The 24,335-nt window shown below is 43.8% G+C and overlaps 2 protein-coding genes across 4 annotated transcripts; both read left to right on the top strand.

Moving 5' to 3' along the window:
- Nucleotides 1-1,857: 1,857 nt before the first annotated feature.
- Nucleotides 1,858-5,565, top strand: LOC106649270 (ankyrin-1-like). 2 transcript variants are annotated; one of them, XM_023463148.1, is made up of 3 exons: nt 1,858-2,070; nt 2,283-2,906; nt 4,057-5,565. In XM_023463148.1, exons 2-3 carry the CDS (start codon nt 2,303-2,305, stop codon nt 5,337-5,339), a joined length of 1,887 nt encoding a protein of 628 aa, XP_023318916.1. In that variant the 5' UTR covers nt 1,858-2,070; nt 2,283-2,302; the 3' UTR covers nt 5,340-5,565. The 2 variants fall into 2 exon arrangements, with proteins under 2 accessions (XP_023318916.1, XP_014222067.1); XM_014366581.2 differs by having other exon boundaries at nt 2,280-2,906.
- A 1,819-nt stretch (nt 5,566-7,384) lies between these two features.
- On the top strand, nt 7,385-20,782 carry LOC106649269 (multidrug resistance-associated protein 4-like). Of its 2 annotated transcripts, none has more exons than XM_023463147.1 (11): nt 7,385-7,623; nt 8,479-8,680; nt 9,470-10,146; nt 10,728-10,884; nt 10,979-11,228; nt 11,300-11,521; nt 12,296-12,585; nt 12,717-12,900; nt 13,599-14,457; nt 17,336-18,546; nt 19,291-20,782. In XM_023463147.1, exons 2-11 carry the CDS (start codon nt 8,604-8,606, stop codon nt 19,345-19,347), a joined length of 3,984 nt encoding a protein of 1,327 aa, XP_023318915.1. In that variant the 5' UTR covers nt 7,385-7,623; nt 8,479-8,603; the 3' UTR covers nt 19,348-20,782. The 2 variants fall into 2 exon arrangements, with proteins under 2 accessions (XP_023318915.1, XP_014222066.1); XM_014366580.2 differs by having other exon boundaries at nt 8,425-8,680.
- Nucleotides 20,783-24,335: the final 3,553 nt, after the last annotated feature.

Below are 24,335 nucleotides of genomic sequence, written 5' to 3'. Positions count from 1 at the left end.
GGAAAAATAAAAGAGGCTAAAAAAAAAAAAAACAAGCAGCTCGTGGACAGCAGCAGCAGCAGAGACGATCCGCGGCGGGCGTGAGATCGACGATACCGGCGCGCGGCCCGCCACCGGCGCCGCCGCGCAAGCTCGACTACAAGCGGCCCGCCATGACCCGCGCGATGCTGGCCAAGCTCAGGCACACGCAGAAGCTGCAGGAGGAGCTCGAGCGACGGGAGCGCGAGCGCAGGGAGCGAGATCGAATAATGCCGCCGCAGCCGCCCCTTCAGCAGCAGCAGCAGCAGCGTCGACCGATACCAGCAGCAGCAGGTCCTACGTCGCGTCGCTGCGATGGCCCATCCGCTGGCGCGGCGGCGACCCGTAAATGTCCACCTCCAACAGCTACCACCAGCAGCAAGCCACAACGACCGACGACGGCCAAGTTGGACGCGACGCAGTGTCCTCGTCCTGCTGCTGAAGCTTGTGGACCGCAGCCGTCGCGCAGTCGACCAGGTATCGGTGGCGGCATATCCGCGAGGACGCGCAACCTCGCCAAGACCATGAACGCGGATATCGTCCAGGCCGAGCCGCTGGACAAGGGCGCCATCGACAACATCATCATACCCGCCGGTGCGATCAACGCCGACAAGACGACGATCGTGAGCTTGCCTCCTCCTCCTCCTCATGCCGAGACGACGGTGCTACCCTCGTCGACGCGCGTCGATCACGCCACCGCTACCGGCTGCTGCAGTCCCGTGGCCAACAAGAGCGCCCAGGTGATCGCGGAGAGCCTCGACGAGCAGGAGGCCGCCGAGGCCGCCGTGGTCAACTCCAAGCTGCAGCATCTGCAGCAGGCCAGGCGGGACTTCGTCATGTCGGTGGCGGACGTCGGCGGCACCGCCATCAGTCTCGAGGCGGCGGATCTGCACGTGTCGGACATCAGCGCGCCTCAGCAGCTGCTGTCGGACGTCGCCTCGCCGCCCCGACTGTATCGTTGCCCGTCCCTCGACGACCCCTACCTCAAGCCCGAGTGCGGCAGGGATCATCCGCAGGTCGCGGCGGCCCGCGACTATCTGCAGGACAAGCGCTTCGAGGACATGTTCGCGAGATACGCCTGTCGAGACGACGGAGACCTAGGAGACCTAGGAGGAGACGTCGACGGGGCCACCGACTTTCTCGATCAGGAGTTCCTCGACACGCTCGAGCCCGGCGATCTGATCGATCTCGACGACGACGATTTCGACGTCGATGCAGCGGCGGCAGCAGCGCCGGCGGACGATGTGGATTACTGCGATCGGCATCGCGCCAAGCAGCGCACCGCGATACCGCGCCGACGCTGCGAGCCCTACCGCTACGAGCCGGACAACCTCGAGCGCCTGCAGAAGTTCTGCGATCCGGCCAATTATCCGCACTACAGGCCGAGTCCGCCGCATCGAAGCTCGCATCATCGCGATCATCATCGGCATCATCGTCATCGTCATCGTAGCAGTGGCCGAGCGCAGCAGCCACCACCGGGTAGAGAGAATCTGCCCGAGGATCTGTGGGATCTGCAGGACCCCTGGACAAACAACAATTGTCCGGATCAGCAGCGAGATCTCATGGATTTTTCCAAAGACGACGATTGCTGAATACGATAATTTAACGACGATGAAAAGAAGAAAAAAAAAGTGTAAAATAAGTCAAAGACGACCGGATGACCGACAATAAAAAAAGCATAAGCAACTGAATTTGTCCTTTCGTAATTTCCCGCTCCCCTGTGTACGTCAACGTACCCAAAAATATTATTATGTTGTCACTGTACAGAGAGAGAGAGAGAGAGAGGTAGGTAGGGTGTGCGAGAGTCAACGTTCGATCGGTACGCACAGTCCACGATCGGTCTCTCTCGCAGCCTGGAGAACGCGCGAACACGAGCGAAACTGTACGCGCGCGTCTGTGTGTCTTTGTGTTATATAGATTTGTCTATATATAATCATTATAATATAATTGGATAATTACGCGGCTCGCGCGCATCCCCCACCGGAAATTGCGCGTCGTCAAGCTCGTTCGTTCGTTCGTTCGTGTATGTGTTCATGCGGTGGTAAACAAGAGGTCAGCCCCATTTTTTCTTCTACTTTTTTTCTCTATTCTTTTCGATTATATCTTGGATCATTCGTTGTGTCCTGTGTACGTAAATGTGCGTTTGTGTGTGTGTGTGTGTGTGTGTGTGTGTGTGTACGTGTGTTTTCATTCGAGCATCGTCGTCAATGTTATTATCTCTCGACAATTATAAACACGATCGTCTTTGCTTCGATACACAGCAGCAGAAGAAAAACCTCGTGTCATGTCTACAACCACTACTTTCGCCACTGCTCAGCAGTATCAGCAGCAGCGGCAGCAACAACAGAAACAGCTGAGCCGACTGTGCCAGGCCGTGCTGGACGGCGACTCGGCCCTGGTCCGGGAGTACTGCGAGCTCGGCGACGACGTGGACGAGGCCACGGGACCCCTCGAGCGCACCCCCCTGCATCTGGCCTGTCGCAACAACGACCTCGAGCTGGCCAGCTATCTGCTCGAGGTCGCCGGGGCCCGTGCGGACCCGGTCTCGGGCGACGGACTCCAGGCGCTGCACATCGCCGTGTCGCACGGCAATCGCCGCCTGGTCGAGCTGCTGCTGCTGCGCCAGTCCACCGACGGCGGTGGACTGTCGCCGCCCGTCAAGTTCATGGACAGGTCGCCGCTCTACATGGCCGTGGATCACGACTGCTACGGCATCGCCGAGGCGCTGCTCGAGGCGGGCGCGAGGATCGACGAGTCGCGGGCGGGCAGCTGCAGCCTCATCAATCTGGCCCTGAGGAAGGGCCCCGAGGCCAGCAGGAGGTGGCTGGCCCTGCTAACGAGCTACGACTGCGACGGGGACGATCTCGACCTCGTTGACGCTCACGAGCGTAAGTGTATAATAAAATGCGCGACGCGCCTCCGTATAGGAAATTTCGATGTCTATCAATTTTTTTCGTATATTCGTATACTTTTCTAACTACGTTTCTCACCTAATTGATGAAATTCATTTCCAAAAATACACGTTGGAAGATGCACTACTTGCATTTTTGGAAATGACGTTTGTCGAATCGACGAGAAACGTAACTCAAAAAGTATTGAGCCGATCGTTTTGAAAATCTTCACACTTCTCTATTAATCCTTTGGGCAGACACCGATATCGAGATATTTCGACTTTTCAAAACATTATTTTATTTACAACAAATTTGCCGAAGAAAGTTCGATTTTTTCTGCACAGACTCAACTCTAGTGGATATTTTAACTCACGACGAAATTTGTAAAATCAATATAAGCGGAAAAAGTCCACGTTATGATTTAAAAAAAAAACTCATTTTAAATTTTTTCGTGTCAGACGATCCTGCGATAACTTACGCGCCTTGTCAGAATTTTCATGACTTTGTTGTAAATTACATCTCTAAGCCCTAACTGTGACAATTTTTGTATGAAATTTCACAGAAAACTCTTGGGATAATGCATTATCGTACGTAAATTTCAGAAATAAGATTTTGTTCTAGTATAATAAAATACTCAGAGAGATGGAAAAAATCGTTGATACTGAACCATATCTCCGACGGAGATCGAATTTGTGCATACTTATTATAACATTTTAGAGACTTTAATAGACTCTTATAAACTTGAATAAAAGATAAGACTTTGGACACATGAAAATGTATAAAAGTTTACACGTTTAGAGATGTTTTTTTCTACTCAAATGCAGCTGAAATTTCTAGTCAAATGAAACAGTAAATAATTTTTATAAAATTTTCAAGAACTTGTTGAAATCTTTTATACATTTAAACACACTTTTTAATTTAAACTCAAAACTAGCTCAAAGGAATACATGCACTTTAAACAGTTCCAAATTAAAAAAAATGCAATGGATAGAGAAGAAAAAATCCAATGAAAAAAATTTGAGTTCAAGGTGCATCGGTCACCGTAAATTTTCAGCCAAAAATTAACGAAAGTTTTTCAACTTTGAAAAATTGTTCATAAACTTCGAATAGAGATATTAAACTTTTCTCCCTGTTTTTTGGTCAACAGTGAAAACACCGCTTATCCGATCGATCGAGGAGCAGGACGTCGCGCTCGTCTCCAAGCTCCTGAGCAAGGGCGCCTCGCCGAATCTCGAGGCCTTCAGCGTCGAGGGCTACATGTCGCCCCTGAATCTCGCCGCTCACCTCGGCAACGAGGAGCTGGCCTCGCTGCTGCTCGAGCACGGCGCGCGGGCGGGCGCGAACGAGGCGCTGCGTCACGCGGCGATGCACGGCAAGCTCGGCCTCGTGGAGATGCTGCTCGGCCGGGCCCCCGTCGATCCCGCCTCGGTCAATCTCGACGGCTGCACGGCCCTGCATCTCGCGGTGATCAACGAGCAGCCCGAGACTGTGCGAGCTCTGCTGCGACACCAGAACGGCGCTCCCAGCAGGTCGAGCAATCAGCAGATACCGGTGCTCTACTGCGCCGTGAAGACCGGACGCTGCGACATCGTCGAGATGCTGCTGGAGCACGGCTATCCCGTCAACGAGTACGTCTGCCAGAAGATCACCTGCCTCGACTACGCCATCAAGACGCGCTCGGCCGCGGTGATCGACACGCTGATGCGCCACGGCGCCGTGTTCAGCTCCTGCAGCAGTCTGGAGAAGAGCTTCGCCGTCAAGAATCTCGCCCTGCTGCGGGCCCAGGGCGGGCTCAAGCTCGGCAAGGAGCATCGTCGACGCATCGCGGCCCACCGCGAGCTCGGCCGACTGTTCGAGCGATGCCAGCGCGAGCTCGAGGCCATGAAGCTGGAGCGCATCGTCCAAGACGACCGGACCAGCACGACGACGTTCTACGAGCTGCTGATCGCCAACGACGACGACCAACTGCTGGATATGGTGCGCCGTTGCTCGGCGAGCTTTCCCTCGGACGAGGAGTGCCGCGAGCGATTCCCCGAGTACTGCGACGCCCTGTTGGGCAATTACGAGAGGGGCAGGTCGCGCGACGAGCTACTCGGCCGTGCCGCCGAGGATTTCGAGTCGACGGTCGTCGCGCCGAAACTCGCTTCGAGTCGCAGTAGCAGTAGTATTGGTAGCGGAGGCAGCAGCGACTGCGGAGGCGGCGAGCAACGACATCGAGCCACGATCGCAGCGGTGCGACAAATCGTGAGCCTACTGACCGACGAGGATCTGAGAAATCTTTGCTCGGCCCTGGGGGGTCGTCCACCGCGACAAGCAGCGGCCGAAGAAGAGACGGATGAGGTCGATGACCCGGCCCGATACGATGACGACCAGCTGCACCGCAAAGATTTCATAATGAACAGAAGCGATCAGTCGATAGCCGTCGCCTGACGCTGATTTTTCTCTATTTTTTTTTTTTTTTTTTTATTAGGCCGCACGAGCGATATTGTAATACGTATTTCGGATGCGTCTGCACTGTACAAATAATACTTTTGTAAATTTTGTATAATTTTTTGTCCTCTTACGTGAGGACATATGTATATTGTAATATTTTATTAATTTCTAAAATGACGAATGACTGACGTGTTATTGCAATATATTCTTGAACGATATTGCAGCCATTACGTATTTATTGGTACGACGTTTGCGGCTACTTTTTATTATATTATTATTATCTCTTTAGGAGCACGAATTATCGGCGACGATTATATACGCCGTAAAAAATAATTATTATTATTAAGTTTTTGAAACCCTTTTTACTCATTATTATATATTAGAATTGTAAAATTCGTGCGCGCGCGCGAGCCCGCGAATTGTAAAAATATATCGGGTGTGTGACTAGAATGCAATTTCAACTGATGTATATATAAACCCATTATATCGTAGAATTTAATGTCTTGTAAAAATACGAAACTCTCAAGGATCGATTGAGTTTTTTTACTATTAATTAGTTAGGTATTATATGATATAAAGAATCAAGTACCCGAGACAAAAAAATCTAGTTAAAGATAATTTTTAATTATTATTATTATTATAGTATTTAAAAAAATGTTATATTTATTAATCGATTTAATGTGAGAGGTCCGCGTTGCCGAGCTACACATTTTATTAATTATAAATCTTTTTTTTTAATTCCTCAAGTACATGGTAATAACAACTACCACGAAAATAAAAAACCTTATATTGTAAGCGTGATAAAATTGTTATGTGTGTGGCTGTCATTAGGTATATTAAAAATTATGTGATTATAAATAAATACCATGTATTTATTTGTTTTATAAATAATAAAATAATTAAGCCTATGTCACTCTAAATCTATCGTCCTCGGAGAGATCGACTTCCGTTTTTTTTTTTTCTTCTTCTTCTCATTTTCTCGAAGATAAAATATTAATAATCAACGATAATTTATGCGCGTAAGTATATCGCGTGCTCGCGCGAGACGTGCCCGGGAATACATTCGTCACTACTTCGACACGTATCCTGCACGAAATATATATATCATCGCAGGCCTCTTCTGGACAGTTTATTACCGATGAGATTTTTCTTTTTTTTTTGTATTTTTTCGTCTGCCTGCGGCACACACGGACGATTAGATAAGACGGACGAAGAGTGCACACACAAGCACAAGCGGCTTTAGATAAAAGGTAAATCACTGCGCGATAGGCGCGCGAGCTCGGATTTCAGCAGATTAATAGGCAAAATTATAAATCTAAACAAACGAGAAAATTAAATGGATAAACGAGGAGGAAGAGGCGAGGCAAAAAAATATAAATTAAACTGCAAGACTACGTCTATTATACAATTTATCATTCATATTTCGTTCGAGAAGACAAAACGACTGCTAATATAACGTAATACCTGTAGACGTTATATAAAACTATTTTACATTTTTTTTCAAAAATTACGATAAAATAAATCATCGAGAGAAAGAAAAAAATAACGAATAAAGAAGCTTCAATCATCGAGCAGCAGCAATCACTATTACACGCGGTATAATGAGCGCGCGCACCTAATTCGTCGTGAATTACGTTTGATCAATCGAATGAAAAATAATCGATCGGTATATTTTCTTCACATTGTTATTTTTTTTCGCCGATTCTCCATGAGTAAGTCAAAAAAAGCTCGATACACATGCAAAGTATATTTACATTGTCAATTATTTACGTTGCACACACACACGTGTTTATCTACATAACTGTACAATATAATATTCCCAAGAATTTCTATGTACGTCTCTCTCTCTGTTTAGCCGATCTCCGTCGAACGCACACACACACACACGTGCACACGATATACTATACATATATGTGAATGTGTGTGGGGGAGGCGCGCGCGGGAGAAGCAGCAGAAGCAGACGAAGAAATATGTACATTATATACCTTTTGAACGCTACATGCACAGACGGAGATTTTAGTCTGTCGCGAACGCGCGACGAGAGAGAAAGCTCTCCGAAGTCCGAAAATAATTTGTTGTTCGGTCGTGCAGTTGGCTCTATGAGCTTTGTTTATATCTCTCGATTCTTTTCTCGCGGGTGCCAAGTTTCCTTTGTGTGCCGTTGTATTTTTTTTTTAATGCAACTTGTTTTCGTAGACGCTTCCTCGATAGAATAATCGCAATATACATCTGTGTGCGTGTGTGCGTCTATCTATATCTATCTATCTATCTCTGCGAAACGGTAAGGATGTAATAATTGCTATTTTTCATTGCGATATTTATACACGCATCGATTTAGACGGAATATTACTGCGGAGCTACTTACATACTCGATCGCGATTATTTATTTCGAGTTCTCCGGACAAGCGTACACACATATAAGTATGCAGCGTACAAACTACGCGTGCGGTTTTCCCAATCTAAATTTGCATGATAGTGTAGTACGATGCAATATATATAGCCGTGTGTATAATGTGTGTCGGTGCGCGCGCGCGCGTATACCGGCTCGATCGGCGAATAAGTCGATTTTCGTTGTTCCTTGAAAAAGCTGATTTATGTATCGATTTGGGTCGAGCGCGAGAATCGCGTTTTCAATGCTACGCGCACACATCGTCGAATCGTTTACAATTTTCATTTCTAAATAAATAATAAACTGCATATGTACCCGAGATGGGATTAAACCAAGATATATGTATGTACGTGTGTACTTATGATGCGAGCGATAAAACGATTCGAGGATCATCTTATGAGACAATTACCCTGTTATTGTGTCTATGCCGCTCGAGATTTATATGCGCTTGTGTGTATAAATGACATTGTGTATAATCAACGCGACGCGTTCTCTCTTCCACATTGCCTTCGCTAAGCTGAAAAAGAAAAAAAAGAAGAAGCTCGATTCATCGCGCGTTATCTGTGTCGCGTGTAATTTAATATCGGCATTATTATACATTTTTTAATTTCGCGTTCGTGTGTGTGTATGTGTGTGTGGATCGACGACCGATTCGATCGATTCGAATTTACAATTGATTGCGATTATTGTTAGTTGATCGTCGACAGTCGTCAGCTGCGGAAAATGTGCTGGTCGAATTGAATTCAGGTGGTGCGAGGACAGCGGAGGATGCTGGCCGGAGAAATGAGATGGTTCAAACGGCCGACGAGGTGACCCACGCTACTTGTTGACGTAAAGAGAAGAGACGAGAAAAAAAAACAGGAGAAGAAATCATGAACGGGAAGAGAAACAAAGCCGAGAATCCGAGCCCGAAGCTCAAGGCTGGAATCTTGAGCAAATTGACTTTTTGGTGAGAGAGATACGGCACGTCTATTTAATAATATAATACAGTATATCGATTATGTATAAGTGGAAATGTGAGAACGAGTTGTACTTTTTTTTTGTAGAAAAATGTTTAAGGATTATTATTACAAATTTTGTTTTGTATCGTAATCGAGACGTGTCACGTTCGATCGGGAGCTTCTCGATTCCGTCGACAGATGGAGTATGGTAAAGTCGCAAGTGGTAAAACTATTTTTCGATTATATATAGGGAGCATGTGCTTTTATGAATAGCATTCGTGTATATTAGAGTGTACCCCTTTTTTAAATATTTCGAATAAAAAAAAATAAAATAAAATATATCTCAGGAGCCGAGTAAAAAACTGTAAGATGGTATATTTTTGCAGGTTTGTGCAAACATGGGTGCTGAAATCAAAAATTTTCAGCTCGGAGTAGCATGAGGCAAATAAATACTAATTTAGAAATGAAAAGCTTTGCGATTTTTTTTCTCCCATAGGAAGGGTTTGGCGAAAAATCTTCTCTGAACAAAAAGTGCTTAATTTTGATCAAAGAATATGTGTGAATTTTTCAGATTTTTTGGACCATTTTTGGATTTTTGGAAATATTGACGAACGCCGCGAAAACATTTTGAAAACGAAAATTTTCAATATCACCGTATATCATTTAGATGTTTCTTCATTTACAGAATTTTAACACTGCTGTCCCTTTAATACTTGAATTTTCTCAGATCTCCACTCGAGCGATAATACGATCACAAAAAAAAAAAATTAATCGCCAATGTATCTACCCACGTATAGGTGGCTGCTCGACCTGTTCTGGCTCGGTCGCAATCACTCGCTGAGAGAGCAGGACCTGTACGACGTGCTGCCCGAGAACGTCAGCTCTCGTCTCGGCCGCAAGCTCGAGAAGTCCTGGCAGCGCGAGCTCCGTCGCGGCCTGAAATCTCCGCGGTCTCCGCCCAGTCTGCGACGCGCCATCTGGCGCTGCTTCGGCTGGACGTTCTGCAAGCACGGCGCCAACGTGCTGCTGCTCAACGTGGTCAAGTGTCTACAGCCGCTGGTGCTGGCCCGGCTCATCTGGTACTTTCAGCCGCAGTCGCAGGCGACGAGCGACGAGGCCTATCTCTGGGCCACGGGCCTCGTCGCAGTCACCCTGCTGCAGACCGTGATAGTCCGGCAGGCCCATCTGGGCCAGCAGGAGATCGGCATGCGCGTCAAGATCGCCTGCTCGTCGCTCATCTATCGCAAGGTGGTGAGGCTGTCGTGCGCCTCGGCGAGTCAGGCGGGCGGCGGCCTCATCAGCAATCTGCTGAGCAACGATCTGGCCAAGTTCGAGGCGTTTGCCCTGCATCTACATTACACCTGGATCATGCCGTGCGTACTGCTGCTCGTCACTTATCTCATCTGGCGTCAGCTCGGGGTCGCGGCTTTTGCCGGTATACTTTTCATGGCGATACAGACCATACCGACTCAGGGTTAGTGACGATTTATCTTAAATAGCTTTTAAGAGTAAAATGCAGACGTAATTATTTTCCGATTCACTGTCACTTTTGAAGTTCTTATTTTTTTTGTAGTTTTTAAATTTTTCTAATACCTCGAGAGGTATTAAATAATTATATAAAATATTTGTATAAAATGTTAAATTTAATAAAGATTCAATAAAAAATCGGATATTGAAATTCGATTGACACCTACTGAATTTTATCAAAGATGCATATCAATGAATCACGTAAGTTTAAGCATTCTAATTGAAATTCGATGTTTCCATGCTGATTTAGTTTTTGCATCGATTGGGCAAAAAAAATGTACGAAAGATTAATCATTATTAAAGTCGGTCTCTACCGCTAGATGGCGAGTGCACTTTTATCAATAAATCTGCAAGTGGCAAAGTCAAAGTGATTGTATAAATTGAAGCGCTAGCATTACTATGTTCAATTGTTGTTACAAGATTTTTTTTTGTAGAATGTAAATTAAGTATGCTTTGTTTTCTACATTTCCGACTTTTTTCTCGATCTCTATCGTTACGCATTGTGTATACGTTATGTACTGCTTCTAGTTTATTGGTACAAGCTGACGGCGAAGCTGCGCTCGAAGGCCGCGACGCGCACCGACAAGCGCGTCATGCTCATCGGCGAGATCGTCAACGGCATCAGCATCATCAAGATGTACGCCTGGGAGAAGCCCTTCGAGCGTCTCGTGTCGCTGGCTAGAAAGTGCGTGGATCTCATTTATCAAAAAAACAAAAACAAAAACAAAATCTTTTTTCTCTCTACATCCGCATTCGCATTGTCTCTTTATCCGTAATAGGCGGGAGATCGACGCGCTGCTCAAGCGATTCTACGTGAAGAGCGTGAATCTGGCCTGTCCGCTGTTCACGCATCGGGTCGCGCTGCTCATCAGCATCGTCGTCTACATATTCCAGGAGCACCAGGTCTCGGCCGACAAGATATTCTCCACGGTGCAGTTCTTCGTGCTGGCCAGGACGATAATGGCGCGATTCTTCGCCGAGGCCATAACGCTGGCGGCCGACGTCAACGTCTCGCTGAATCGCATACAAGTGAGCGTGCGCAACGAAAATTACAAAAACGCAACGGCGATTTTACAATTTTTTGTCTTTGCTCGTCGCAGACTTTTTTACTGATGGAGGAGAGCGAATCGTCGAGTCCTGCAGTGGCCAGCAGCGGTGGCGGTGGCGTCAGCGGCGACAACAACGAAGACTCGCGCGTCACCATCGAGAAGGTGAACGCGGCTTGGGAGAAAAATTCAGTCGGCAACAATCTCAGCGACATCGAATTATCGGTGCCGGCAAACAAGCTCTACGCCGTGGTAGGATCGGTCGGCTCGGGAAAGGTATGTGCACAACGAGTAAAATGTATCGAACGTTTGGATTTGGATTTTTTGCAATTGCAAGAGCAATAAGCTCGTCACGTCTTTTCTTTGCATTCAGTCGAAGCTTTGTCATATTTTGTTTTTTTTTTTTAATTTTTCTTGAAAGAATTTCACACATAAAGTTCATAATTTTATTCAACAAATAAATATAAACTAAAGTTCGTAACATAAATTGTTAATGTTAAATGTCCATTTAACCTTTTTTAAACACACTATCATAAATTGGCTTGTTTTTGGCGATTTTTCAACAGCTACTTTAAATACAATGATAGCATTGAGAGCCTCCACCAGATGGCGAGTACGCTTGACAGAGAAAATCTGCAAGTGGCAAAGTAAAAATAATTGTATAAATCGAAGCATGGTTTTGAAATATTATTATTCTACGTCAAGTTTTTACCGCTAGATGGCAAGTACATTAAGCTGCAAAATCTGCAAGTGGTAGAGTCAAAATAATCATTTAAATCCACTGAATTAACCCTTAAGAATTAATTTTATAATTGCGTAAGCGCTCGCCCAAAACGATTGGAAAAACAACGAACAAATCCAAAATAATCTCATCGATAAACGAAAAATAATATTATAACAATTCGCACAATGTTTATAATCAATTCAAGTGCAATTGTTCCTTCATCTATACAAACCACTCTCTAATTCATCGATTTCACTCACCCGTCTCGTGAAACTCGAATACTCGAAAACTGACGCAACTTCTCTCGAACTTGTTCCTCCATACAGAGCAGCCTGCTGAAGCTGATCCTGGGCGAGCTGAGCGCCAGGCCGGGCGGGCGCTGCCTCGTGCACGGCCGAGTCGCCTACTGCAGCCAGGAGCCGTGGCTGTTCACGGGGACGATACGCGACAACGTCCTCTTCAACGAGGCCTATCAGGCCGCGAGGTACAGGCGAGTGCTGAGGGCCTGCTGCCTCGAGCGCGACCTACGCGAGCTGGCCCACGGCGACCGCACTCTGGTGGGCGAGCGCGGTGTCTCGCTCAGCGGCGGCCAGTGCGCCAGGATCAATTTGGCGAGGTGAGTTGGATAAAGACAGGAGTCTTATTTTTGCTGTCTCTTTCTCTCTATCTCTCTCTTGTTTTTCGAGCTACCTATAAGATTTTTATGAATGAAGATGAAACAAAAAAATATATCGATTACACAATCAGGGCAGTGTACAGAGATGTCGATATATATCTGCTCGATGATCCTCTGTCCGCAGTTGACGGCCAGGTCGGCAAGCGACTGTTCGACGAGTGCGTGAGGGGCCTGCTGGCCGACAAGACCCGCGTCCTCATCACCCATCAGCTGCAGTATATCAAAGAGGCCGACAAGATCATCTTCATGAACGACGTAAAGTTTTTATCTACTTACTTATAAGTTATACAATCTGTGTTATGTCCTTTAAATTAATCTTTTGTTTTTGATTTGAAATGATGTTTTTACGAGTCCTTTTACATTAGAAAATGTCACTCATTACTCCAGGATTCATTAACGATGACTTATGATTGTAAAGTCCCGGGCCACATGAATCTGCATACAATTTCTAAACAATTTGGACTCTTGGGATCTCAAAAACTTTGCAATAATATTTTTTTCTACTTGAGTGAAGCAAATTTTTAATTGAACCATTTTTTCAACATATCGGTCTCAAAAACTAGCATTTTAGTGGGTAAACAATTTTCCTTGAAATTTTTATTGAAATTCTTTATTATAAAATTGTTTTTAAAAGACTTTACTTGAAATTCTGTTACACTTAAGTGATACAGAAAGATGAAAAAAATGTCAAGCCTCAATAAGAATCAAGATTTATCAAAAATTGCATTCAAATTCATGCAGCACAGACCTTTGGAATCATAGGTCATTATAGATGAATCCTGGATTAATTTAAATAATCAATTATGTTAGAAGACTTATAAAAACATCATATTACATTAAAAACTAAAAATGTCGATGTCAACATTAAATTTTTATTCAACACAGATTTGTACCCCAAAGTAATTATTTGCCTCGTTTAATTTTGTAAAAATGATATGTATCTCGATTGGCAGGGCCGAATAGAGTTTCAAGGCGACTTCGACGAGTTCTCTCGTAACGAGCAGTTCATGAAGCATTTGCCTTCGGAGGAGAACGAGGAGGAGGACAACAACGAGAAGATCGACGAGAAAAAATTGCAAAAGACAACGTCTTCGAGCGAGATAGCAGCTAGCACCATCGACTCCAAGGACTCGACCGCGACGAACGCCAACAACAGCAAAGATCCCTCGGAGACGCAGGAGCTCATCGCCAAGGGCAAAGTACCCAAGCGCGTCTATCTCAAGTACTTCACCGCCGGTGCCTCGTACTTCACCCTGGCGATTCTGCTGCTGAGCTTCGTCCTTACCCAGCTGTCGGTGAGCGGCTTCGACTACTGGCTCTCCTACTGGACCAAGCAGGAGGAGAAGAAGCTCAAGCTCGACGCCAATTACACGTACAGCGTGGACGAGTCCGCGACCAGCAGCCAACTGCTGCTCGAGCGGCGCTTCGTCAGCCAGAACGCGGTGCTGTGCGTGTTCTGCGGCCTGCTGGCCGGCATCGTCCTGCTGGGCAACTTCAAGAACGTGCTGTTCTATCGGGTGGCGCTGGCCTCGTCGGCGCGCATACACGCCTCGATGGTGGCCTGCCTCGTGCGCGCCCCGAGCCGCATAGTGAATCGCTTCTCCAAGGACACGGGCTCGGTGGACGAGTACCTGCCCAACAGCATGCTGGACATGGTCGAGCGCGTCATCTACACCGTGGCCATATTCGGCCAGATACTCATGATCAATTGGTGGACGATCTTTCCGATAGTGGTGATGCTGTATCTGCTGCTGAGGATCAACGGCGTATTCCTGTCGACGGTGCAGGCCATCAAGAGGATCGAGGGCAATGGTGAGCGCGCCGCGCTGCGGTATTACAAAAATAGAGGATTTTAATTTAACGTAAAAACGCGTGAATGGAATTAGACTCGAAACGTTTTTCTTAGATTACTATGGAAGTATTTTTTTTTTTTTTATGTAAAATAACTAGGGGTTGCGAATTTGCCTTTTAAACACGTTCTTCGAATAATTTTGAGTTCAGATTTCGGACCTCGAAAATTTGCGTCCAACTTGGTCTAGCCAAGTGTCCAAAAAATGAACAGAAAGTAGTAATTAGTAGGGCACGAAATCTGAAAACACCACAAAATCAGTGTACAAAGGTGTAAGGACAGTTGAACCCCTGAGCCTCAGAAAATATACAATCATTGCAGTACAATTTTTATTGAAATTTTAGAAAAACATATGTATAAGTTTCTATAGTATAGATATATGTATGTGTAGATTTTATACATATTTACAATTGTCAATTATTATTTCTTCGCATTAGCGGTCTCGACGACCATCGTGCATTCTCTTTTGGTGTTTTATTAAATTACCTCGATCCCCATATTTCTTCTCGCACTTGTCGCATGCGTAATCTCTGCGACCTTCGTGGACAGTTTTTTTATGTTGGATACAAGTACTCGGATCCCCGAATGTCTTCTCACACTTATCACATGCAAAATCTTTGCGACCTTCATGGACTGTCCTTTGGTGTTTCAACATATCTGACTTATATCCAAATTTTCTATTGCACTTGTCGCACGTGAAATCTTTGCGACCTTCGTGAACTGTGTTTTGGTGGGAGAGCAAACCCAATTTTTGTGTAAATTTCTTTTCGCACTTTTCGCATGCGTAGTCTTTGTGACCTTCGTGAACTGACTTTTGGTGACTAAGCAAATTCGATTTCTGTCCAAATGACTTCTCGCACTTGTCGCACGTGAAATCTTTGCGACCTTCATGAACTGTTTTTTGGTGTAAAAGCAAAGTCCATTTGCGTGCAAATTTCTTTTCGCAATTGTCACAAGTGAAATCTTTCCGGCCTTCATGGACCGTCTTTTGATGTGAAAGCATCTCCGATTTTGTTCCACATTTTTGTTCACACTTGTCGCATGCGAAATCTTTGCGATTTTCGTGGACTATTTTTTGGTGTTTGATTAAATTGCCTCGAAACCCAAACTTCTTCTCGCATTTGTCGCATGCGTAATCTTTGCGACCTTCGTGGATTGTCTTTTGGTGTCTTATCAAATTGCTTTTAATCGCAAATTTCTTTTCGCATTTGTCGCACGGTAAATCTTTACGACCTTCGTGGATTACCCTTTGGTGCTTTAACAAATCCGGTTTTTGTCCAAACTTCTTCTCGCACTTGGTGCATGCGTAGTCTTTGCGACCTTCGTGAACTATCTTTTGGTGTGAAAGTAAAATCCATTTGAATCCATATGTTTTCTTGCACTTGTCGCATGCGTAGTCTTTGCGACCTTCATGCACTGTTTTTTGATGTTTGATCAAATTGCTTCGTTCTCCGAATTTCTTTTCGCACTTGTCGCATTCGTAATCCTTGCGACCCTCGTGTACAGTCCTTAGGTGCTTTAACAAATCAAATTTATCTCCAAATTTTCTCTCGCAATTATCACATGCAAAATCTTTGCGACCCTCATGGACTCCCTTTACGTGTATGAGCAAACTCTGTTTGTTTCCAAATCTTTTCGCGCACTTTTCACACAGGTAATCTTTGAAAACTTCGTGAAATATTTTGTTGTGCTTTAGTAAAGTTGATTTATTTTCGAATTTCTTCTCACACTTATTGCACATGAAATTTTCGTGGTCTTTGTGTACCAATTTTTGGTGCGTAATCAATTTCGATTTTTTTACAAATTTTTTCTCGCACTGGTCGCATGCAAAATCCTGGCTGCCTTTGTGTTCTGATATTTGATGTCTACTCAAATGACTTCGGAACTCGAATTTCTTTTTGCATTTGTCGCATGCATACATTTTTTGATCATTGTTAATTGTGCCTCGGTGTGTTATCATGTTTGATTCTTGTATAAATGCCTCCTGGCCAATATCACAAACGTATTTTTCATTGTCTGAAACAACAATGTCGTGTTCACTTATATTATTTTCCGAAATAACTTCCTCGGATTTCTTCTCGCTTTTATCCATTTTGATGCTCATGATAAACTGGCCTTTGGTATTATGTATTGTTTCATCGGGAAAGATGACATTCAAACTAATTTAAATTTAGTATACACGTGTTCAGTATTCGAGAGACAATGTCTAAGTCTTTTATAATCATATTGTTTACAATTAAGTTACTGATTTATGTGTACATACATTCATGTTACAATTTTGAAACAATTAAAACTTCTAATTTAAAGACGATTCCTTTGAGAAATTTTTTGGCCTTTGAAAACTAAATATTTCAAAAAAAAAAAACTCCTGACATGCAACATCGAGTTCACACAAAAAACATCGAGTAAATATATCCATACATGTGAATAATAAAAAATTTTGCAATTCGTGTCGAAATACCCTTCATAAAATTCAGTCTCGGTTGCTTCAATTTTAATTTCTAATTTTTTTATTAATTCCCGGTAGAAAATTAATTTTTCGCATAACTATGATACACTTTTGTGAACATTAATAAAAGGTCGATCTTTGGACATATGCCAAACGCTTCAGTTTCATTGCGTACTTGACATTACACAATTAACTATTATACTTTGTTGTTTACTCCAAACCAGTTCAAACTCTAGTCAGACAAAACATTCGAAAATTAATCAAACACTGGTAAACTTCCATAATATCTTTAAAATGCTTTTGTACATTTTTACCCAGTTTTTAATGTAAATTCAAATTTAACTTTTTATAATTGAAAAAAAAAAAAAATTGTACAAACTTGTTTGTGGCAGCCAAGAGTCCCGTGTTCTCGCTGGTCAACAGCTCTCTCCTGGGCCTCGGCACGATACGCTCGTGCTCGTCCCAGCGCCTGATGATCCGCGAGTTCGACGCGCGCCAGGACCAGCACACCTCGGCCCACAATCTCGTTCTCGTGGCCAGCTACGCGCTGGGCTTCTATCTCGACGTCGTCTCCATCGGTCTGCTGGCCTTCGTCGCCTACAGTCTCGTCTTCGTCTCGGACGATCCGAACGGCGACAGCGGCGGCGTCACGTACGCCGGCGACGTCGGCCTGGCGCTCACCCAGGTGCTCACCATCTGCGGCATGCTGCAGTTCGCCATGAAGCAGGTGTCCGAGACCATGGCCCAGATGATCAGCGTCGAGCGAATGCTGCAGTTCACCGAGCTCGAGCAGGAGGGCCCCTACGAGGTCGCGGCTGGCGACTGGCTCGACAAGGCCTGGCCGAGTCACGGCCGCATCGAGTTCAGGGACGTCTGGCTGAGCTACGGCGACGAGGGCGACGAGGCCATGCTCAAGGGGCTGAGCTTCGCGGTCGAGGCCAAGGCCAAGATCGGCATAGCGGGTCGCACGGGCGCCGGCAAGTCGTCCCTCATCTCGGCCCTGCTGCGTCTCGCCGGCAAGCTCGACGGCCAGATACTCGTCGACGGCGTGGACACTCGGCAGGTGGGCCTGCGACTGTTGCGCGAGCGCGTCTCCATCATACCGCAGGAGCCGATCCTGTTCGAGGGCAGTCTGCGGGCGAATCTCGACCCGGCGGGCCAGCACACGGACGCCGAGCTGTGGTCGGCCCTCGGCGAGGTCGAGCTGCATCGCGGCTTCGAGTCGCTCGACGCGGCTCTGATCGAGCGCGGCGGGGCCAATTTCTCGGCGGGCCAGCGTCAGCTGCTCTGCCTGGCCAGAGCCATCATCAAAGGCAACCGGATCCTGGTGATGGACGAGGCGACGGCCAACGTCGACCCGGTGACGGACGGCCTGATACAGCGCACGATACGCGACAAGTTCAAGGAGTGCACCGTGCTGACGATCGCCCACCGGCTCAACACGATCATCGACTGCGACCGGATCATGATAATGGACGCGGGCGAGCTGGTGGAGTACGACAGGCCGCATCTGCTGCTGCAGCGTAACGACGGCTTCTTGGCGACGATGGTGCACAGGAGCGGCCAGGCCATGGAGCAGCATCTCAAGAGGATATCCGAGCAGGTACAATGATATAATATGAGTTTATTATGAGTTTACATCATAAAAGAGTCGATTATAGTTCAAAAAATGAAATTAAAACAAAGTACTCTTGAAGAATACATTGAAAAATGAAAGTCTTGAAAATTGAAGTTCTCTAGGTTTATTCCTCATGGATGTACGGAGCCTCAAAGTTGGAATTTGGTTTTTCAAATTTTATTTTGCTTCCCATCGGTGAATATGAAAAAATTGTTGAAACAGGATATTTGATATAAAATTTGATGAGAAATTCTACTCGCTGCTCTGAAAACATGGTTTTTCTCTAATTTTACATGTTTTTAGGTCTTTTGACAGCTGAAGAATAAATTTTGATTTTTAACTGATGACCAAACTTTATAAGAAGTTATATTTTGATGCATCGATGAACATATTACAATATTGGCCTAATCGCTGGAGACGAACACATTTATTTTTTGACTTTTATGCTATTTTCACTTTTTAATGGAGCAGAAGCTTATGAATATTATTTTTTACCACAAATCTGAATTTCTTATTGAATTTTACATAAAAAATCCTGTTTCAACAATTTTTTCATATTCACCCATGGGAAGCAGAATAAACTTTAAAAAATGATATCCCAATCTTTTAGACCTCGTAGATCGATGAGGGATGTACCTAGATTTGGTTTCAATTTAATTTTATTGACTATCAACTATGATATGACCCTTATAGAATTAATGTTTGTGACGTTGTTTTTTTTGTCAATAGGTTTTCAATGATCGATCAACCGAAGAGCAGAAGCTCGATAACGAGCAGAAGCAGTAACGATGATTTTGCAGATTTTTCACCACACTGCGAGAATAATTACGACACGAAGCATTTACACAGCAGTCGTCGTGTGCTAGCGTGTATATTTACTTCGCAGCGCGACTCGTGTCGATCGTATTATTATTATATATTTATTAAAAATAGGCAAACACATGTGATTTAGATTCTCGCGTAAATATAATTACGCATGAGCTGCGAGAATTTTTGTAAATAATATATATTATATATATTTTGATGATACATTTTACTCCAATGTATACAATATTTGTATATGCGACGATTATGAAAAGTGTCCTCGATAGATAATGAATAGATAACGCGCGTAATATTATGCAATTGTAAGAAAGTCGATCGATCGATTCGGGCTGCCGAATCAGCGTAAACTTTCGTTACTTAAATCAATTGTTGTATTTTATTTTATTTTAAACCGATGACTTATTTTTATAATATATAATGCCTATGCCTGACGCGATGAAATTCTTCCATGTAAGCGAGAAATTGTTTTCTTCCGAGTTTTATAAGCAAAAATAAATGTTACGATAGCGTGAACTGGCAATTATTGAATATATACTTCTCATTGGCAAAATTAAATATGAGCTTGCACATTCGCCGATAGTCGTGTAATTATTTTTATTTACTATAAACACGCGGAAATGTTTATTGGCTCACCTTGAAAGAGATCTCGATCCACGTGTATTTATAGTTGTTTTAATTTTTGAAATTATCAAATGCGAGAGTAGAAAAGTTCAATAATACTTGGTACAGTACATGGATAAAAATTAAATTCAACAACGATCTAAGATCGGAAGAATAATTTGATAGAGCTACATCTTCGTTTCAAACAAGTAGATCGAAATAAATACCCTATTTGAATTTATAAACGCGCATTATATTTCCACACCATGCAGATGGTTTTTTATTATTTATATTATCAGTTCGTTTTCGTCATTTTCAAGCGTAATGTTTGATACGCAACAGAAATGAACTTAAAACTGTAATATGATACTGTATAAATGAGACTGATTCAAAAAAATCTCGGGTCTTCAAAACTATTTTTGTTACTGTCTGCATGTCTTCAATATCACTGAAAATAAAGCCTCTGAAAAGTTCAGCTCATAATTAAGTCCCTCAATGAGCAATTTGAAACAATCCATTTTCTGTCTATACGTTATTATTTCGTGTGTTATAGACAGAAATACTTTTGATCATGTTTCACGCTCGAATGCATAGAGATACATCGCGCTCTGAGTCGAACACAATTCATGCTCAGTCTCGAGCACCGAACACCCTCGGGTTCTGATGAGTGTGAACTAATATTGAAACTTGGATTCAATTGCCATATTTCGAACACTTATAAAAATCGTTCTTGAAATTTTGAAAATTTTTATAAATGTACCTTTTCATAGGAATAAAATAAACTTTTAAATGATTACATGCGCTTGACCAAACAAGCTGGTTATACTTCTAAAAAATTTATTTACGCGACCCAAAACCCAGAAATTCGATAATGTCGAAACTAGCTCGACGAGGCTCGAGTGCGATTCACGCTCGGTCTCGAGGCTGAATCGCGCTCAGTGCTGGTGACGATACGAGCTCAGCAGAACTCGTGTGTGATTCGTTTTCAGAATTCGAGCGTGAAAGATGTTCGAAAGTTTTTCCGTGTATACGCACGCTACTTATCGTAGCATCAGATTCAGAAAGTCGAAACTAGAGACTGCGTCGCATTTATGCACGCCGGGTTCACAACTTTTCGTAACGTCGCATTCCGAATTTCGAACCCAAACGGTGTGTAGCGCAATAGGAAGACGCAATGTTTTTGCGTAGAGTAGCGTCTCGCTTCAAAATTTGGAATCTGACGCTACGAAAAATCGTAAACCCGGCCTACGTGGATTTGACGCAGTCTCTTGCTTCGACCACTCGATGTCGGACACTTCGCTAACAGTCGTAAGTGTTGACGCTGGGTCTCGAATGCAGAGAGTACGATTCAAAGACACTACGACTTTCATGTTCTCGTAAACCATAGTTAGGTTCAATGCTCGTGGACGAGGCTTTCGATATTTTTTTCGGTGCACAAGAGTCAAAACTATGTGTTTCTGAATTTTGGGAATAATGACGTACACCGTGTTGCACTGTATCTAATACTAATACTGGCAACTCGGCTACTCCCGCGCGTGAGTGGATTTGTGTATGTATGTGCGTGTGTGTGTCCCTTCGAGTAGCGGACCCTCGTCTCGCATGTGTTTGTGCAGTGTGGCGCCGTGTGCGATGTGACCGATTTCAAGTCCAGCGAATCGAAATTCGCTTTTTAACGGTTATTCGAACCGTTCAAAGTCGTATAAGTATTGAGGACTGAACGATATCGCAGCGCCTGTCAGTATTCAATGTGAACGTCTCATAAGAACTAGAAGAATAGGGTAAAATACGCCATGCCCTATTCCTCTAGTTCTTATGTCAATTAACATTAAATGCATAGAGGCACTGCGGTATCGTTCAGTCATCAATATGTGATCATTCACGTATGTATACTTGTGCATCTACAACACTTGAGTTGCGAGTTGTTTCAACTCATGTATTTTGTCACGTTTGTTTGTCTTTGTCTGTGCAGTGACGAAGTCAGTACGATTTTAGAACTCGGTTTGAAAAGTTGCCATGCCGTCTCGCAGACTGCAACCAGGGCTATGCTGTGCTATCTGTAATCGTGCGTGAATATGTTTTTATTATGCTGCGTAGTCAATAGCATACGTTCGTTTATATTTAGTTCGAGCTTCGCCGCTAGAGGGTGAGCGCATCGTTTATGTTGTTCCACAAATAAGTTATAGCCAAAGATTGTTAAGTAGAGGAGGAAATAAAACTCCGGCATGTTCCGGATATAGATACCTGATTTTCATTGATTAAGAAACGGTTTAGCCTCTCTACCTGAATAAGTAAGTTCATTGCTTACTATTTAAACAGACGGCCAATACCTGGAGAAACTGTATGTTTCTTCCTACAGACCAATGAACGTACTTTGACCATCCTTTGATTTTTACCATTGCGCCTGTAGGCTGTAAGAAGCGTACAAAGCCTAAAATGATCGTGGAGTAATGAACGCAGGATTTATTGCTCGAGTCATAAGTAGTTGGGAATTTGGCCTTGTTTAGGCCTTGAACGGAAAAGGTTCCAACCATTTCGATTCGAGTCTTTGGCTCTCGTTTGACCGAATCAAGAAAGAACAATAATTTATTAAATGATTAAATGTAAATTATTAAATTAATATATAATTATAACATTTTATTGTAATTACAATTAAATTTTACAATTGAAATTTACAATAAAATTTTAAAAATTCAATGTAATTCAATTTTCTAATACTAATAAACAATGTTCATTTAAATAAAGGTCTCGTGCTGCTTTCATGTTTTTTGGGAAATGAAGTCATTTTTTATTGATCGCAGGCCACAAGCTTACTCCTTAGCTCAGCGCGAGTCGAGCTACGGCCCTCGATCTGACAAACTCATCTTCGAGGCCAGCGGTCGAGTAGCTCTTGTGCTGCTTTCATGTTTTTTGGGAAATGAAGTGAACTTTTATTGATCGCAGGCCATCAGCTCAGCCCTGAGCTCGGCGCGAGTCGATCTACGACCCTGGAGCTGACAAACTCATCTTCGAGGCCAGCGGTAAGTATAAGTGCAACTGTATTTATGCATGAAGTTTTAATTTTTTGTGGGCTTGTGTTGCGCTTATCAAAAAGCTTCGAATTATTCGGTCGCAATCTAAATTTTTCGGTTGATACCTTTGAGCATCTCTTCGTAGCAAGCCCTCAGCCTCGACACGAGCTTGAACTGCGTTCTCAGTTGTTGAACGCTCAAGCATTTCCTCGGCCATCTCTTCATCTGCGTCTTCCATCTCAATTGTTTGACGATATCTACAAACGTTTATTATATGCATGAACGGGATAAAATGAAGTTTAATTTTTCCGTTAAGCTTCTCAGAAGCACGTGTTTTTCAAAACATTTTGCCTATTTATTATAGCACCTCCTATTCGAATAAAATCGCCGATATGTGGGAGGACGTGAATCTGTTGCACTTGATTGAGCAACTTAAATATAGTTTTTAGATGGCCGTTTCGCGATTCAACGATCCACCTTGTCTTCGTGACCAGTCGGGCTTCATTGGCATCCTCGGTAGTCAATTGTCGCTCTCTGGCCTCGAGCAATGGCGGCATCTTACAAATCAATACTAATTCTTCTAGAGCGGGTATAACGTCTCTATAACCCCGATCTACAACGACGATGTCCCCTGGTCTGAACCAATTGTTTAAATTCTCGTCGTTTTCCAACTCATGACTGATCATCGCAGCATCGTTGTTGTGCGCATCCGAAAAATACGGCCCTTGGATATCTAATATGTATCCATCTGGCGCAACAACAAGAGCAGGCTTCACTAAGTGGTCGCTTTTATATCGACAGTATGTTTGTCGCAAACTCCTGAAATTTTTGCTTTTGAAGCAGTATGTGTAAGTTCCGTCAATGTAAAATATTGCCACGCGATTTTCTGGAGTTGGATTGTATAGTCTATTGGCGAAGTCGGTCACGTGCCTCTCGATGTACTGCTCTCTTGTGATAGCTGCAAGTCCAATATTATTCAAAACGAATCTTCTCATTAACGCCTCTCTTACTTCTCTTAAAGTAAGTATTTTTTAATCAATAATTGATGGGTCCTCCTCCTTGTTCTATAATTTTGGCAAACCTACGCGGCATGGAGTCGGTAAGTTTCTTAAAATACGGTAGGTCGTCAAATTTCATTCCTCACTATCTGAATCGGTCAGATATGGAATGTGGAAATACCCTTCCGTTCCGTCTCTCAAATCGTTATAATTCTTACCATAGTAAAAATAAGAAATGTCTCGTACGTCTCTCCCTGTTAAATGACGGAGTTATGAAATAAAAATAGAAAATGTTATAATAAAAAAATACTCACATGACATTCGTTTTTCCTCATTTTCGATC

This window comes from Trichogramma pretiosum, unplaced genomic scaffold (assembly GCF_000599845.2).
Source record: "Trichogramma pretiosum strain Unisexual culture from Peru unplaced genomic scaffold, Tpre_2.0 scaffold98, whole genome shotgun sequence".
NCBI classification, from domain to species: Eukaryota; Metazoa; Arthropoda; class Insecta; order Hymenoptera; family Trichogrammatidae; genus Trichogramma; species Trichogramma pretiosum.
The sequence above is the reverse complement of the archived record's forward strand: the minus strand, read 5'-3'. Positions and strand labels throughout refer to the sequence as shown.

Bases quoted from the DNA above. Each gene is read 5' to 3' on its own strand.
- LOC106649270 (XM_023463148.1), top strand. From the start codon at position 2,303: ATGTCTACAACCACTACTTTCGCCACTGCTCAGCAGTATCAGCAGCAG. The intron at 2,907-4,056 runs GTAAGTGTATAA...TTTGGTCAACAG, and splicing joins CCTCGTTGACGCTCACGAGC to TGAAAACACCGCTTATCCGA.
- LOC106649269 (XM_023463147.1), top strand. From the start codon at position 8,604: ATGAACGGGAAGAGAAACAAAGCCGAGAATCCGAGCCCGAAGCTCAAG. The intron at 10,885-10,978 runs GTGCGTGGATCT...TATCCGTAATAG, and splicing joins CTCGTGTCGCTGGCTAGAAA to GCGGGAGATCGACGCGCTGC. The intron at 11,229-11,299 runs GTGAGCGTGCGC...TGCTCGTCGCAG, and splicing joins TCTCGCTGAATCGCATACAA to ACTTTTTTACTGATGGAGGA.